This window comes from Primulina eburnea, chromosome 9 (assembly GCF_022965805.1).
Source record: "Primulina eburnea isolate SZY01 chromosome 9, ASM2296580v1, whole genome shotgun sequence".
In the NCBI taxonomy this organism is placed as follows: Eukaryota; Viridiplantae; Streptophyta; class Magnoliopsida; order Lamiales; family Gesneriaceae; genus Primulina; species Primulina eburnea.
The window spans coordinates 29,656,905-29,673,067 of record NC_133109.1 but is presented as its reverse complement, the minus strand read 5'-3'; the positions used below and the strand labels follow the sequence as shown (position 1 = coordinate 29,673,067).

The 16,163-nt window shown below is 37.6% G+C and overlaps 4 protein-coding genes across 7 annotated transcripts; 1 reads left to right on the top strand and 3 right to left on the bottom strand.

Annotated features, from left to right (window-relative positions):
- Positions 1-360: 360 nt before the first annotated feature.
- LOC140841527 (uncharacterized) lies at positions 361-2,152 on the top strand. 3 transcript variants are annotated; one of them, XM_073209025.1, is made up of 6 exons: positions 361-461; positions 717-980; positions 1,046-1,096; positions 1,177-1,233; positions 1,334-1,393; positions 1,601-2,152. In XM_073209025.1, exons 1-6 carry the CDS (start codon positions 378-380, stop codon positions 1,679-1,681), a joined length of 597 nt encoding a protein of 198 aa, XP_073065126.1. In that variant the 5' UTR covers positions 361-377; the 3' UTR covers positions 1,682-2,152. The 3 variants fall into 3 exon arrangements, with proteins under 3 accessions (XP_073065126.1, XP_073065128.1, XP_073065129.1); XM_073209027.1 differs by having other exon boundaries at positions 1,177-1,235; positions 1,354-1,393; XM_073209028.1 differs by lacking the exon at positions 1,046-1,096.
- Positions 2,057-3,059, bottom strand: LOC140841528 (thioredoxin H2). Its single transcript, XM_073209029.1, has 3 exons — positions 2,858-3,059; positions 2,506-2,628; positions 2,057-2,302 (listed from the first exon to the last, which is right to left on the bottom strand). Exons 1-3 carry the CDS (start codon positions 3,008-3,010, stop codon positions 2,153-2,155), a joined length of 426 nt encoding a protein of 141 aa, XP_073065130.1. The 5' UTR covers positions 3,011-3,059; the 3' UTR covers positions 2,057-2,152.
- Positions 3,060-6,555: 3,496 nt separating this feature from the next.
- On the bottom strand, positions 6,556-10,023 carry LOC140841526 (uncharacterized). 2 transcript variants are annotated; one of them, XM_073209023.1, is made up of 10 exons: positions 9,697-10,023; positions 9,524-9,585; positions 9,301-9,444; positions 9,070-9,180; positions 8,781-8,985; positions 8,290-8,348; positions 8,109-8,161; positions 7,791-8,013; positions 7,133-7,241; positions 6,556-6,969 (listed from the first exon to the last, which is right to left on the bottom strand). In XM_073209023.1, the coding sequence occupies exons 1-10, from the start codon at positions 9,917-9,919 to the stop codon at positions 6,710-6,712; spliced, it is 1,449 nt and encodes a 482-aa protein (XP_073065124.1). In that variant the 5' UTR covers positions 9,920-10,023; the 3' UTR covers positions 6,556-6,709. The 2 variants fall into 2 exon arrangements, with proteins under 2 accessions (XP_073065124.1, XP_073065125.1); XM_073209024.1 differs by having other exon boundaries at positions 9,301-9,439; positions 9,697-9,924.
- A 1,274-nt stretch (positions 10,024-11,297) lies between these two features.
- LOC140841525 (probable RNA 3'-terminal phosphate cyclase-like protein) lies at positions 11,298-15,212 on the bottom strand. Its single transcript, XM_073209022.1, has 6 exons — positions 14,832-15,212; positions 14,601-14,750; positions 13,657-13,838; positions 12,349-12,524; positions 12,030-12,246; positions 11,298-11,744 (listed from the first exon to the last, which is right to left on the bottom strand). The coding sequence occupies exons 1-6, from the start codon at positions 15,034-15,036 to the stop codon at positions 11,535-11,537; spliced, it is 1,140 nt and encodes a 379-aa protein (XP_073065123.1). The 5' UTR covers positions 15,037-15,212; the 3' UTR covers positions 11,298-11,534.
- Positions 15,213-16,163: the final 951 nt, after the last annotated feature.

Here is a 16,163-nt window from a genome sequence, read left to right as displayed (position 1 = left end):
CTACTCAATTTGCAAAAGGAAGCATTGTTATTTTTACCATTACTAAGTCGTTAGCCATTTTGATTCGTAGATCACATTTCCAATTGTTAGAGCAAAGTTGAAGTTAGAAACTGTTCGAAAGAGCATCCCAGACAAAATATTTTATTAACAGCCTTATCTAATATTATTAAGACGTCAAATCTAATCATTTATTTTGGAACTATAGATTGGCCCAATGTTGGCAACACACTGGGGATTGAGCGGGCCAGTTATTCTTCGGTTATCTGCTTGGGGAGCACGTGAGCTCTCTGATTCAGATTACAAGGGTGAGAGACACAGTATAATATAACTTCTTTCTATTTGATTTATGTGTTGTTATGTCAATGTTTTAACAGGCCATGTTACTTCTTGTGGATTTTGTTCATAATTCCAATGTAGAAGAAGTGAAGTCAGTTCTTTGTCAACACAGGGATAAGTTTGCGGTAATGGCATTCTGACCTAAAGGCCTGTTAGCCGCTGTTACTGCTTGTTTTCTTTTCCTTGGTATTTTCTTAATATGTGATCCCATAGAAGGAAAATTAAGAAGAAAGAATTCTGGTCTCATCGAGACGGGAAATGGATTCTCATTGCTTACGTTGATCAAGTTGGAAATTAATAAATAAGATGCATTGAATCGAGAAAGTTTACTGTAGGTAATCCCAAAAGAACTGTGATAATATTCTCTTTGTCCACTGCAGAAGCAAAAGGTTATCAACTCTTTTCCGCCTCAATTTGGCCTTGTAAAGAGATTCTGGAGATACCTATTGGAACATGAGGTTGAAAGGCCATTCCACTGGAACATGCTATGGTTCGTTGAATCTTATCGATACGTTTTTGGTGACTTCAATTTGCTTTTACAGGATATATATATATGGGGATCTTTTGTGGGCTTCGATATCCAACAACTCAATAACAGCTATTGCTCTTGTCTTAAGCATTGTTCCTTCTGTGTGATAGGAAAAGTAAGATCATCCTATCCTTTTTCCATCCTCTTTCTGTTTCTAATACCTTTGTATCAAAAATGTAGGGCCAATTCAAGGATGAATTTGTCACCGCTGGAGGTGTTCCATTGACTGAGGTGCCCTCTGTCGCCCATTTTCCTTTACATGAGGCTTGCATCAAATTGACTTTGTAGTAGTGCTCATGCTTTATATACAGATATCACTGAATACCATGCAGAGCAGGATTCAGCAGCATCTATTCTTTGCGGGGGAGGTACTTCTACTATATTTTATTTTAAGTGTATCTTGTTGTGGATAGATCAAGAATGATGAAAGACTGTATTGAATACTGAATCTTCAGTTTTACTTACAAGGACCACCACGCTGTGTTGGTGCTGAATATAGATGGTGTAACTGGAGGCTTCAATTTCCAGGTAACGGGACATTCTTTTTTTCTGAAGTTCCTTTCCTCTATGGTTACTGACAGCCTGATGCTTTAAATTACTGCCTCCAACTTTGACTTGGATAGCTCAACTAACACAGCCAAATAAAATGCCGCAATTTTGTGATGAATCCCACTCAGTAAAGTTTTCTAAGGCCACCATTTGATCATCATTTATGTGCTTTAATTTTTGTTCCAGAACGCTTTGTCAGGAGGATATGTAGCTGGAACGAGCATCGGAAACCTAGCAACAGCTAATATGGGGGCATTGATCGAGTGAAAAGTCAAGTGTCAGCTTATTTGTTCTAGCTCTGGAGGATATAATGGCAACATAGTGATGGATTCTAATTTGAAGGAAGAAATCGGGTAAAAAAAATATCTAGAAAACTACCTCAACGCCGGATACGCAATTGTTGGAGAACTGCTTTGGCAGTAGCATTTCTTACATGGACAAAGTTGGAATATTCATGTCTGGCTCCTTTCTGATTCTTTGAACTTTTACAGGGGAATAATCTCATCTTACATCGTCTAATCATTCCACCAATATTCTTGTGTATTTTCGTTAGTGAAGTTTGAATATGTTTGGCTTAGAATGAAGCACAATAAAAAAAAAATGGCCGCAAATTTTAATTGCAAATAAAAATAAACATTAAGACACAGATCTTAAGACATAATATCTGAAAGAAAACCAATTTGCATTGAATCCTAATCTTTGGATGACATTTATTCCACCAAACACAGATTTTACAAATCAAGCAGCGAATTTAGGGGCTTCCCTGTGTTTTCGGATTTTGTTATCCAGCTCATCTTTCTTGGCTCCCATGATCCTGTCCACTTCCTTTCCTTGTTTTAGCAACACAAATGTTGGCATAGCCTGCACCCCGAACTCTCGAGCTACATCCTGTAATAACCCAAATTCAATGTCCCTAAATTTGACTATGATAAAGTTTTCGGCATTAAACCAAAGGATAATTTCTGTAAACGAGAAACAAATGGGGACTAAATTTAAAAACCTCGTAAGCATGAAAATATATGTTATTCGACACATGTAAATATGATCGTTGAATTAAGAAAAAAGGATGGGAAGAAATAAAAATGGCGTACGGAGAGCTCATCGACGTCAATCTTGACAAAGTCAACGTCAGTGTATTTGGCAGACATCTCGTGGAACACAGGCTCGATGAATTTGCAAGGCCCACACCACGACGCCGAAAAATCTACCACCATCTGATCATAAAACAATTAACCACAAGAAACGATTACAAAACAAAATTATTCAGATCGGAAAATCTTAAGCCGCGTCGGTGCTCGATATATACTGAACGGTAGATCGGGATCCAAGAACGAGAGTCGAAAAACAAAAATCCAATAAAATCCTTTCGGAGAAAAACTTAAAAGTATGCGAAAATGAGAATTAGGTTGAGAGAGAGAGAGAGAGAGAGAGAGAGAGAGAGACCAATTTATTCAACTGCTTCGCGGAGTCGTAGTGGAGTTTCCAGCGCTGCGACGAGTGAAAAGCGTTAACGCGAGATCTCTCCGATGATTCCGCGGAGGTAGTCGCGGCCTCCGCTGCCGATCCTCCCACAAGGTAAGATACGACGGAACCCATGCCCTTTCTCTCTCTTTTCTCCGTTGAGAGGTATCCAAGGAAAGTGTTCATGAGAAGTCAAAGTTGCCTTATAGTCGTATGAATATGGGCCGAGCCCATGTCTTGTTAATAGTCGTTTTATTTTGTTCCTCGAGGCCCACGGCCCCAAACCATGCGCATAAACTAAGGGTGAATTACACTATAGCTCCTTGTCTTATTACTTAAGAGCAGATACCCCCCTATGTGGTATTTATTGTCTTATCAGCCCTAGTGTTTTTAAACTAGGTGCATATCCGTCCCTATGGGTATGGGGGTGCTTGTTTTCTCACGCGCGTGAAGTGCGTGTACATTTTACACATTTTTTGCCCAAATTACCCTTACCACATATTTTTAACTTTAATATACCAATTTTTACATCTCGGATCTGCGAACATGAAGCCATGGTTCGTCGGAACGGCCGTTATGCGGTCGGAACGGAACGGGAACGGTGGTCTTTTAGGTCAAAGCGGTGATTGTTTTGTAGTGGTGTTCTTCGACGTTTTATCGGCGATTTAACGGGAAAGCGGAAAGGAACGGAAAAGCGGAACGGTTTGGTGTTTAAAAAATATGATTATTAGATATTTATGGTTCATTATGGTGTATGGTAATGGTTATTGTAGATAGTTATTGTTTATGGTTCATTTATGGTTATGGTTATGGATTGGGAGGACATCGACAAATTCAAATGACAGATAATTATGGATCGATGAGTTACAATTGGGACTCTCAGCATGTTGGGTATGATCCGACTGGATATCAATCAGGTGGATATGGATATTAGGGTAATTATAATTCTACACACGATTCTTTTGATAGATCATTTGATTTTTCAACATCTGGTACACATGGAATTAGACATCGTGAATTTGATTATGGGTCGTCTCAGTATATTGGTGATAGATATAATGAATCTTCATCATCTATATGGCGTGGTGTTGGACGTCATGGTCCCGAGTATAGATCTTCAAGTACAGCTGATAGTTCTACTGTGTATCGTGGATTCAGATACTATAATCGTCGTGACGAAACACTATTACAAAATCAGTTATCTCATTCTAATGATCTTTCGTCATCTCAATCTAATCAATATGCCTATGAACAATCACGTCAATATCCAAATGTTCGAAATCAATTTAATCTACGAGATAGTGATGAAGAATATAACAATGATCTCGTTCCTCCGCGTCACACTTAATGGTATTAGCTTTGGTATGTTATAATTTTTAGTGTGTGTTTCTTATTGTGCTATTATTGTAAAATAGTTTTGTATTGATATATTAATTTGTAATAACTTCATATATTTTATTTTTTAGTATGATGTAATTTATATTTAAATTTTTTTACCAATTTTTTGAATTTATTAATTTTTTTATACAACCGTTCCGCAACATAACATTGGAACTGGAACGGTCGTTGCCGCTCCAAGCACCGCAACCGTTCCGGCGAACCATGCATGATACCTCTCGTAGGTTTGTTTCTATGAAGTTCTTTAGCATGAATTAGTGACCCGTTTAGGACAGTCTAAGCGATCACTCACTGTTTCGATTTTTATAAAATTAGCATCTATAAGCATTGTTGGGAAAATCAATCGCCGCTTAGGCTGAAACAAACAGCCTAAACAGTTCGATATTTTTAAATTTTTTTAAAAAATTGTTTGAACAAATTAATGCATACTTTTTTAAATATATACACATTAAAAAATAGTCCATATTAATAAAAATGTAAAATTTATGCATATTTTGACTAATGTTAGATATTACAAAATATTTTATATATTTTTATAATTAATTAAAATATTTGCCCAAAAAAAAAGTCGATCGTCTGCCTATCGCTTAACGTTTTTATAACCTTGAGCATGAGCAAAATAATATAAAATAATATATCAATTATCATACGAGACTTATATAATTGTTCTGAAAATGAATGAATAAACTAATTACAAACATCCAAGAAAAATAGTGTAACAATTCCACTAACAAAACAGCAGGTGTCTGTAACAGTTCCACTAACACCAATCATCGTTCAAACGAGGCATTAAGATTAGAGGTCACTTAAGAAAAAAACATAAAAACTAATATATCTTAACGGATGATGTCTATTCCCGACTGATTAGAGAGTTTATGACGCTGAAATAGAGAGATCGCACTGTAACGAAGTTTTTGAGAAAATTAGATCAAAGATGTCACTTTCGTGCCCATTATTGTTTTGATAATACATGGAGATGAATGATTATGAAGAATAAATCTTTTTTGCATAAAAAAATCAATATCCTAGTGATTCGCATTATTTTAATTAATTTAAGAGTGGTCACAGTATCATGGATGGAATTAAAAATATACATAAATTATTGAAAAACAATATTTAACCGCTCTGATACCACTTGTTAGGATCGGATAATAAGAGTAAAGTGTTTAGAAGGTGAATTAAATAAACACTTATGTTTTATTAACTCTTTTTCAAATGTGATTAGTTTTTTGATAAACTGATCCTGAAATCTGTACCTCGGGCATAATTGTGACACACCCAGACGCCTCAGAAAGATTGATCAAGTGGGTAACAGAGCTCAGAAAATTTGACATCAGGTATGAACCCCGAACGACAATAAAAGCACAAAGCACAAACCCTGACAGATTTTTTGACCGAAACAGTACAACTAGAGCAAGAGGACCAAAACCCTGTGGTAAGGGCAATATAGTGGATCCCCTACACAATTTGCTTCATGTGGACACTTAGAGTCCGGCAACTGAGATGAGATTTAGTTCTATCAATTATTCAAAATCATTTCCTTCTTCATCTGATTAAAGTCAGTTGTGGGTTGTAATTGGCAATTCTCCTTTTTTCTTCAAATTTTCGCATGGCCATTTTAGTAATTTGACAAATAAATTTTATTCAGATGACAAACGGGGCAAAGTGTGCACCTACTTTAAAAACACGGGCTAATAATACAATAAATATTGCTCCAAAAGATGAAATCGCTCACCTTAGGCGTCCTTCACCCCCGACCCGACAGGAATGGGGCTAATAATACAATAAATATTGCTCCAAAAGATGAAATCGCTCACCTTAGGCGTCCTTCACCCCCGACCCGACAGGAATGTGAGAGGAGGTAAATCATGGTGACTCAGTCAACCAGCAGCAGCTAAATAATACAATAAATATTACACAGGGGGTTCTGTGCTCTTAAGTGAAATGCAATTGGGCCCATAAACTAATGATAAAAAAATTCCATGGTTTTTCAAGTCATTTGTCACAAAGTGTGATTATTAAAAAAAATTGTAAAAAGATTTTGGAACCTCTGCTTTGGTACCAGCAAAAGGTATCGGAATCTAATCGCTTATACAGGATTTTGATATCGACGGCATTTTTTTGTCATGTGTTGGTTAAGATAATTACTACGCATCAATAAAATTCAAGCAATATAATTTAATCTTTGAATGCAAGATTTTGACAAATTAGATCAAGTCAAACATGACAAACAGACTCATCAAGACAATAATAAAATTATCGAAATTAGAATCGAATCGAAATCATTTCGATTCGTGTAGCCTCTTTATTCCAAAAGGATTTTGATTCATTGAAATCCAAAGGACTCTTAAGAATCAAAAGACAACAACAGGAGTTAGCATGCATAAAGAATTGTGCGTATAGATGAAATATAGAATCAATCAACTCATATTGTTTTTATTGAAATGGAACTGGAATGCCATGCTTCTTGTTAACTATAGTCATGGCTAAGTAGCGGGAACCCATCCCAATAGGAATATTTTCATCAGGGCCCTCCCAAAATGGAGCTTCACCTTCACCAACTAGACGCCAATAACCCGTTCTCAAAGATTCGGCTTGTTCTTCGTTGCAGTTATCTAACAACGCTTCCACTCGAAAATTGATCCCAAGTGAACCAAGAAACTGCGACTGAGTCATTGGTCCATGGACGGATACGCCTGCATCAGTGCACATGACATTGAGAATCACTTATGGAGTTGGGAGAGAGTGGATCCAAATATCAAAAATACTTGGGGGCATATGATTTTTTAAATTATTTAACTGAAGCAGCACCATAGTTAGGAGTAAGAATGTAAGATGTGAGAAAAGAATGTTGAAAACCTGAAATGCTTTCGGCAGAATGCCTAATGGCAGCGAAATCGACATATGCACTGAGATCGGCAGACCCTGGATTATCCAGAACGTCGACAAACTTGTGTTTTCGAATTGCCTGTATCATAACATGGCTAAGGAGACTGTTTTTGCAGTTTTACGGAGTGATGTTCATAGTGAATCTTTCTATAGCACATATTGTTTATTAAGCAAGAACATCTTAGCGAAATCTAGTTGGCATGTCGCTAATGCTAAAGCCCTTTGGGTATAATTATTCTTTATACATAAAAATGTGTTTTCAAAAATATCGTACTCCCATAATCTGTCATCTATCATTACTATGTAATAAAAAATCATTTACATCAATCTTATTAAAAAATCTTGAAAGTTAATTTTGCTTTCTCCTCAATGAACCAAAAATATTATTTTAAAAGGCAAGTTCTATAATAAGTTTTGGATACTTTTATAACATATTTGTTTTTAAAGAACACAATCTGTTAGGCACACAAGTCGCGCGTGTTTTTATTCACCAGTATTAAAGAACGGCCAGGTGAAAACTTGAGGAAATAGAAAGACGGTGGTCGTGGCAGTGTACTTCCATTGTGCACATTGTGACACAGAATTTGTGTTGAAGCATTCAAGATGGGAAGAACGAGACGAAGCAAACCTGCAAACTATCTGAGACTATTCCATCGAGGCCATAGTCGATTATAAGAGCTCCACCTCCATCACTGCCTATTCTTTTGGCAATCTCTCGAGTTAAATCCATTGCTTTGGGGCAAACTTCAACATTATTAATCTTTGGAATTTCATCAGTCTCTGCCCATTTGAACCGCTGCATCAGATAGAGAGTTGCGGGAGTAGGCTGGGGGGATAAAACAAAGCGAAACCTATCCAATGTATAAAAGATATATTATTGCACACTATCTACTTCTTAGAAGGTATGCAGTGATAGAGAAACAATGGAAAAAATTCAAAAACTCACGATGAATTCTCAGTAACATCAACCATCTTCTCACACCATTCACGAGATGCTTTCTGTGGAAAATCATGAAATGAGTAATGTGTGAATGCCAAATCCAACTTTTGATTGGGGTAAAGGCGAAATCATATTTATAGAAAACAGCACCGTAACAAATACCACATTATGGTTTATATAGATAGACCTGAAACTGGTGCACAGGTAAAGCATCATAGAACTCATGGGCAATGATGATTGTAGGCACTGAAAGAAAGAGCATCAAGCTGTATGTCAATAAAATGTAAAGCACGCATTCTCAACTATCCTAACAATTTCAAAATGGAAAACTATCTCCTGCCGGTAAGAGGTTTGACTTAAATGCAATCTCTACTTGTGACGAAGTAGAATTTGCATGCTTCAAAATTTCCGGAAAAACTTTGACATGATAATAAACAAACCCATACTTGACATGCTGGTTAAGTTGTCCATCTTAGTGTTGTAAATGGCGGTAGGTGGGGGCGGGGCGGTCGGTGACCGCCTACTGCCTCGGTCGCCATTTAGAACACTGGTCCATCTACCGTGCATACATTAACAATGTTATACTACAAACGTATTTCTGTCCCGACATAATAGACCAAATGTGGCTGGACCGTGCAGCACGAAATGCTACTGTTATTGGCAACAAGATTTCCTTACATCCAGTAGGAACTTGCTCAAACATGGCATGCCATGATACAGGGGTCGCGGCTAGTGTGCTTATTGTTCTCTTCTCAGTATTTTGATCAGCAACATCTTCCGTCACACACTTCAAGTTCTGATACTGGAGCTTCTGTAATGCTGGACTACATTCAACCATATGTATTTGCAAAGCATCTGTGAAATTCTTGAATTTTGATGCACCCTGACACATTACAACTCAAAAACTTAGTCCAATTCTAATAATAAATCTAATTGTTGTTCAGAATCGCAACACGTGAGATCATACTCGTAGAAGATCGACCAAGAGAGTTCCTCTGCCAGGTCCAAGCTCAACTAAGTTGACTCTATCAGGTTGTCCCATTTGCTCCCAAAGGCACATGGCCCAAACACCAATCATCTGGGGAAAAATGATTGAATTTAATTGAAAAAAATCGTGAAAAAGATAACATTTTCATGTTTTTGACTGAAATGGATAGATTTACAAGAAGAATCATGTGCAAGTAGCAAAGGACACGACCTCTCCAAACATCTGACTCACTTCTGGAGAGGTAATGAAATCCCCATCTGCTCCAAAGACATCCCGATTTATATAAAAACCAGCTTGCGGATTTGTCAATACTTCCTCCATGTATTCGGCTACAGTAATCGGGCCCCCTCTGAACTATACAGATGCCACAAAAACCATCACTCAAAGCTACCATTCAAAATTTAAAAGGCCATTTATCAATAAAATGACGTACTTTGATAATGTTCTTGAGGTGCTTAACGAGCTCGGAATCAGCATTCGGTTCGTGGGAATGCTCTGCTAACAAGCAAATGTTACACACTCACTCCATTTTAGTCAAATAAAAACGAAAATGATTAAGCACCACAACAGGAATATGCAAATTAACACGCACAAAAGTATGTATACCTGGGGGGTTGTATAAGGCGGAGCGGTCGATGGCTATGGTAGCGGCAGATGTGGGAAGTTCTGTGGCGTCCTCCGATTGTTCGACGAAATGACTGTCTGGGATTTGAGAAGACGAAGAAAAGGAAGAAGAAGATGCGGGAAATTGACGAAGGGATTCTAGTATCGGAGAAGAAGAGGAGAATAGGCGACGTGTGGAAGCTTGGAGCAGCGCCCTTCTCAACATTTCTGACACAGTCCAAGAATTAGGCAATCAGAAGAAGAAGCTGCCTCTTTTCACAGTAACATTTAAAATACGTTCGTTCAAAATTAACCTTATTATATTCGAGAACACTGCAACTGATTGTACTTCTTGTAACAAAGCATTTCTTAAATTCTAGTTGGGAATAATTGTTTTGAGTATTCGTGGATGTCAGTTTTACTTCAACAAATTTTGAGTCAATCACAGTACTATAATTGATATTAAGTAGATAAATGATTTTTTACTATTTTCCTATATGTCTTTTTGAATTGTTTGGATGAATTTGGAGATATGACGAGTTTGAGAGTCAATTTATTGAAATCTAGCATTTACATGGCAAATATTGATGGATTTGTGAGACGACAGATTCTCGAGATGTCTGGCTTCGCTCCTGGAGTGCTACCTTTTCGGTACCTTGGTGTTCCAATAGCGCGATTGAGATACTCATATTACTCACTCCTTGTTGATGCCACTGCAGCAAAGATTAACAAATGGCCGAGAAATTCTTTATCTTATGCTGGCAAATTAGAGCTTATCAAATCCGTCATACAAGGGGCGAATGCTTCTAGTTGTCGATACTGCCTATCCAAGACTGTGTGATTAATGTTATACAATCTCTTTGCCAGAATTTTTTTTGCCCCACTAAGCAACCACCAATTAGATGGGATGTGTTATGCAAACCTGTGGAGGATGGAGGTATGGGACTTAGAATCTTGGAATAAGGCTCTCTTGGCTAAGATGCTGTGGAAGATACATTTGAAGAAAGATAGTCTTTGATCAGGTGGGTCAATCACATCTATAGTAGTTTGGGCAGTGTTTGGTATTGAGATTGGCACAAAGAGGATTCACCTTTGATCAAGCAAATATTATCTATTCATGATGATCTATTTCGGTGTTATGGATCAGTTGAAGATGCTATAATATGTCTAGATGGTTGGTTCGGTGGCAATCATGGGATAACTTGCGCATATAAGTTCTTCATGAACTGTAAGGAGTTTCTTGTACACGTACAAGCAGTAGTACAGCAATGCAAGAGCCCCGTAGAAGAAGTTGATGGTTAGGATCGAGTCGCTACCTGTGTCGACCAGTGCCATTGTGCCTAACTGCCAATGAAGTGTATTAGGATAGGAAATGGGTGATTTGTGAGGTTTACTGTTTCTTGTTGTAATATGTAAGAAGGTTGGGGATATATAAATATAGTGTGAAAAGCCAGTGGGGAAGCTCGTGTAAGTGAATTAAAACCTGACCGAAAGAGCATGCAAGTTGCATGGAAACATCCCTTTTTTTTAAAGAAAAGATGCAGTGGACAGATAATACTTTCTAAAGATGCAAGTTTTTCAGTTTACGTCACGATACGGGCCAAGAACCAAACCAAAATTCGACTATTTTGAATGTGAAATTATAAGATTAGAGTTAAATATGTTGTATACAGTTGCAATAGCATGGAAAACGTAAATTTTGAAACCCCGTGATACATATGACAGCTCGAGGATTCATTATCAGAGGCTGATAGCGTGAAAATCCGAGAATGACAGCGCCATTGGCAAGGGTTCGAACCTCAGCATGGGGTGCTGTATCACCAATGTATGAGTATTGTGTCTCATGATACCTTTCTTGAGAGATTCTTCAATCCACATCCAACACATTTAAGAATGACAGTTCCTGTTGATGGATCTGGCTTAATGACGAACTGGACACTGAGGAAATCTCTGATGTGTCTGAGCACTTGTATTCCATAAGGCGACAGCTTCCCAACACGGACCTTTGAGACATCTTGTGGACACAATGCGCAGAGAAGAAACAATAAACCCTGTGAAACAAGAAAAATCTCAACTGTAGCTCAAAAGCCAGAATAACAAAAACATGCATTCCGAAACACAGAGCGATACTGGACTAGAGAAATCTTGTTGTATTACGATGATGTAGCAGATAATAATGTCCATCAAGAACCTCAAAATTCTAATTCACTTGGATGCGGTAAAAACCGTGACACTGGTTGAAATTAAAAGTGAAAAATAATAAAGCCAATAATCTATTAGGCATTAGATCAATCACCTTAATAGTATTATTAAACAAAGAACACTATGACACAAACCTGGTGAGTTGAATCCACCACTCCCCCTTGATCAATCTCCCCCAATAGAGCAGATGCAATTTGTTCACCCAAATCCTCTGGAGGGATCAACCATTTCTTGCCCTCATCCTCAAGTTCACCCTCCTCCTCTTCTTGTGCATGGGAAACAGCATTATCAGCTGAGATGAAGCAACCTGAGGTGGTTTCTGCAACAAGTGACATTCCGTAGCCTGGTGACCTGCGATGAGGAGTGATCCAAATATTGAACACACTACGACATGCAGTTCCACGGTGTCTGTGTAACTACAATAATCACAATGATATTCCATAAAACACATACTTTCCAGCTTGTGGACCAGTTTTATGATCAGTAAATATGTGAACATCTGGTAGCAAACGATTGAAAATTCCACGAGCTGCATGTAACGTAGTATTCTCGAACTGGGCAGACACTCTAGTTGAGAAAGTGATGCCTCTAATCCTCTTCACCATGCCTTCGTCAATCCAGGTGATGGCCTATGAAATAAAAGGGGAAAAAGGTAATGTGACAATTCGCCCTCTCCCTCATGCACATAGCGGAGGGTAAAATTTTGATTAAACAGAATTAACCGACCAAACCAAATTAATTCAGAAGTTCGGTTTTTATTTTTAAAAAAATTGGTTATTTCATTCTAGTCGGTTCGGTTTCGGTTTTTTGGATAGAAATTAGGGCTAACCGAACTAATTTTTAATTAGGATTTAACTTTTAAATTGAGCCATTATATTTGCATATTATAGAGCTTTATTGTTGGCCCTATGTACAACCTTTTTTTTCCCGTTTTAAGCTCTGCCCCCAATTTCCATTTTATTTTCCACTTCCCTTTCCCCTTCCCTGTTCCTCTACGGTCGGCCATGTTTTTCACATTCCCACTTCCTTTTTCAGCTGTGTTTAATCTTTTCTACTTCTCTATACAAATATAAGGCTCTATTCTTCAAACCCAGAAGCCACCACCCGAGGGAGAGTCCGACGCGGCCGATAATGTCCAGACTCAAGGTTGTTGGCAGCACAATTGGGGGAGCGTCGCTGCCAAGCCAATTGTGCCCAGCACCCTTAAGCATAATTCATTTCATAGTTTGCTTTTATTATTATTATTATTATTATTATTATTATTATTATTATTTCTTTTGAAAATGAGGATGTGGGTGTTTGAGTAAGTATTTCCAACAGGTGAATAGCATTACGAAGTTATAAATCAAACCAATATAATGTGTTTCTCGTTCTTTTATGCGTACTATATATGATTTTTTTGCCTTGGCATAAATTTATCCAAAATTCATCAAATTATAAAATACAGTTTGGTCTTTGCTTAAGTGTTTATGTCCAATTTTTGCATTTTTTTTCCAGAAATCTCGGTTCATTCGGTCGCGACCGATATGACCGATTTTAATTCAGTTCAGTTGGTTCGGTTTTTTATGAAAAATTTGTTCAGTTCGGTTTGGTCGAAAAAAATTCGGTTTCGAGTAATTCGGTTCGGTCGGTTCGGTTTTAACCGAATGCTCACCCCTACATATATACATCATTCTCACCCCTACATATATAAACAGCAAGAAAAATGAAAGAGATAAGCGAGATAGACGGGTAGAATAGGCAAAGTAAAAATACACTTACTTTTAAACTGTCTTGGACAACAGGTACTGAAAGAATAATTTCTCCACCACCATGAGGAGGAACACCCCGGTTCAAAATTTTCAGGTCCAATCCCTCGGAAGATACTCCAAACTGCTTCAAAATGTGTAATGTAGTAGATCGAAAGGTATCAACAGATGGGTCCTTGGAATCATTGGTAACACCTGAAAGGGTCAGGAATTCAGTTGAAAGCTTGCTCAGGTTGCAAAAATCCATTGGACTTACAACCAACTATTAGAAAATAATGAAGCATAGCAAAACTTATAATTAGACTAAATTGTGGTGAATCAGTTAGCCCAAGTGCTCATTCGGCATAGTTTTGTAAAATATTGGTTTTTCTACTGAAGCTTTTAGTAAAATGACATCTAACTTTGCCAGACCAATGACTCCACAAATGTAAGAGTTTCATAACTTCATCATGTAAGTTATGGCTGCCACCGCCATAAACACGGAATTTGAGAGACCTAAAACATCCGTTTGATCATTCTGACAAATATACACGTGCTAAGGAACTTGATCAGTACAACTTAATAATATTGTACGCACATATATTTTTAAATCTGCACCAGTTCTCATCCTAATTGTAGCTAATTTTGAGTATATGAAAGGTAGAATTTTCACGTAGTCTAGAGAATCATCATAATCTTTCTTGAACCATATTAAGGTGCCACAAAAGAGAATCAGCATCTTTGAATAAAGAAAGAGCTATTTTCTACACATATATACCCACAGTGACCTGATCCTTTACATATTGCTAAATTAAGTCTAGCCTACTTTTATGTTGATCTGTTAGTCTCCGGATGCGATAACATTGGATTGGTGCTTTGGCCGTCTGCTCTCCATTATCTCAGTTATATTTCGAAAGAACAATCGACTGATAACTGCTAATTTTAATAGGAACAAACAGATGAAAAACAAAAATATACCATGGAGTTTAATACTGAGAGGCTTCTTTCCAAACAAAGCCAACACGATCAGAGGCTCCAAAAAGTAGCCCATGGCTCGACTCAGACCGCAATCGTGAACCAAATGCCTCCCACCCATCACTATCCCCGGCTTGTACTTCAACTTCGTGCCTGCCCCGCAAATTAGATAAAATAAACAAAATATTAAACATCAAAGTTTCTTCTGTCGCAGCACGCAAAATTAAAACGCACCAGTTTCATTGATTTCCACAACACAATCATCGGAGATTTTCTCGAGAAGTCGGAGAAAGGAAACCTCATGGGGCCGAAGCCCAGGCCAAGAAGCATTGGCTCGAATGTCCTCGATAAGTATAGGAGTAGACGATAGCGTGGATAGAAGTAGACGCAGCCTCAAGTTCTGGCTTCCTTTTAGCTTCGTATACGAAATCTTCACCATCTGTCAACACAAGCTGGATTCTGAAATCACAAAAGTGAAAAAAAAAAAGAGTAGAATAGAACTCAGCAGTTCTTCAAGGCTCTTCGATGGAGAGTAAGAACGAAGAGATTAGCGGCGGCGAAAACTGAGAAATTCGAAGACGAATGCATCAATTATCGGCGGGTTTTGATTTGGGCCGTTATTGGGCCTTTACGTACATAACCGGGTCTAATTTTAAATTGGAAATTTTATTATATTTCAAAAAAGAGTCTTCTTTATAAAATAATAATTCTAAGAACAATTTCACGTAACTCAAATATCCTACAATTATAATAACAATCTTACATAACTTATAAAGAGTGAGTCTCATGTGAGATCGTCTCACAAATTATAATCGATGAGACGGATCAACCATACCTATATTCACAATAAAAAGTAATACTCTTAGCATAAAAAGTAGGTGACCCAAATAAGATATACGTCTCATAAATACAACCCGTGAGACCGTCTCACACAAGTTTTTGCCACTTATAATTGCATATCGAATCCAAGACCATGTTTCAAATTTGATACTTTAATATCAAATAAAATCAGTACAAGTCATCGACATAAAAATGTTAATTTACACGCAATTTCATGTGTATGTATCAATTGGTGACAGTTTGTTTGCCTTTTCTACATTGTTTTATGCACATAAAAAACGTATTTGATTCAACACTTTAAGCAATGGTCCTCCGTGCTACAAATTTCATGGCCATGGTTAATGTTGCTTTCCGAGTCCTGAAGGCTATCACCGATTTCTGTGATGCCACGAAGAGTCCTGTAAGGTAATAAAATGTAAGAAAGTGAAGGGAAGTTGTTTCACTCTGATCAGAAAGTATCGCCACAAATTTAGCCAAAATCGACAGAGATTTTTCAATCACATTAGGCAGCTTTACTCCCAACCAGTAAACGCATATACTGTAAGCTTCTATTGACATTACTATGCCATTTCAAGTCGTTTTCGCTGTGTTTCCATCACGTGGTTTATTAACTACTGGAGAGTTCCTGAAATGGATGCTTGCCCACGTAAAACCTGCCAAGCAGTGGCGGAGCAACATGCACATAAAGCCCGGGTGGCCAATTTTTTTAAACAAAAATTATATGTG

What these genes read in the sequence shown, in the direction of transcription:
- LOC140841527 (XM_073209025.1), top strand. Translation starts at nt 378, where the DNA reads ATGTTACTTCTTGTGGATTTTGTTCATAATTCCAATGTAGAAGAAGTG. An exon ending in GAGGTGTTCCATTGACTGAG is followed by an intron (nt 1,097 to 1,176) that starts GTGCCCTCTGTC and finishes CTTTATATACAG; the next exon opens with ATATCACTGAATACCATGCA. An exon ending in ATCTATTCTTTGCGGGGGAG is followed by an intron (nt 1,234 to 1,333) that starts GTACTTCTACTA and finishes TTTACTTACAAG; the next exon opens with GACCACCACGCTGTGTTGGT.
- LOC140841525 (XM_073209022.1), bottom strand. Translation starts at nt 15,036, where the DNA reads ATGGTGAAGATTTCGTATACGAAGCTAAAAGGAAGCCAGAACTTGAGG. An exon ending in TGTGGAAATCAATGAAACTG is followed by an intron (nt 14,751 to 14,831) that starts GTGCGTTTTAAT and finishes TTTGCGGGGCAG; the next exon opens with GCACGAAGTTGAAGTACAAG. An exon ending in TGGTGGATTCAACTCACCAG is followed by an intron (nt 11,745 to 12,029) that starts GTTTGTGTCATA and finishes CTTGTTTCACAG; the next exon opens with GGTTTATTGTTTCTTCTCTG.
- LOC140841528 (XM_073209029.1), bottom strand. Translation starts at nt 3,010, where the DNA reads ATGGGTTCCGTCGTATCTTACCTTGTGGGAGGATCGGCAGCGGAGGCC. An exon ending in CGAAGCAGTTGAATAAATTG is followed by an intron (nt 2,629 to 2,857) that starts GTCTCTCTCTCT and finishes TTTTATGATCAG; the next exon opens with ATGGTGGTAGATTTTTCGGC. An exon ending in TTGACGTCGATGAGCTCTCC is followed by an intron (nt 2,303 to 2,505) that starts GTACGCCATTTT and finishes GGGTTATTACAG; the next exon opens with GATGTAGCTCGAGAGTTCGG.
- LOC140841526 (XM_073209023.1), bottom strand. Translation starts at nt 9,919, where the DNA reads ATGTTGAGAAGGGCGCTGCTCCAAGCTTCCACACGTCGCCTATTCTCC. An exon ending in ACCTCAAGAACATTATCAAA is followed by an intron (nt 9,445 to 9,523) that starts GTACGTCATTTT and finishes GCATCTGTATAG; the next exon opens with TTCAGAGGGGGCCCGATTAC. An exon ending in TACCTGTGCACCAGTTTCAG is followed by an intron (nt 8,162 to 8,289) that starts GTCTATCTATAT and finishes GATTTTCCACAG; the next exon opens with AAAGCATCTCGTGAATGGTG.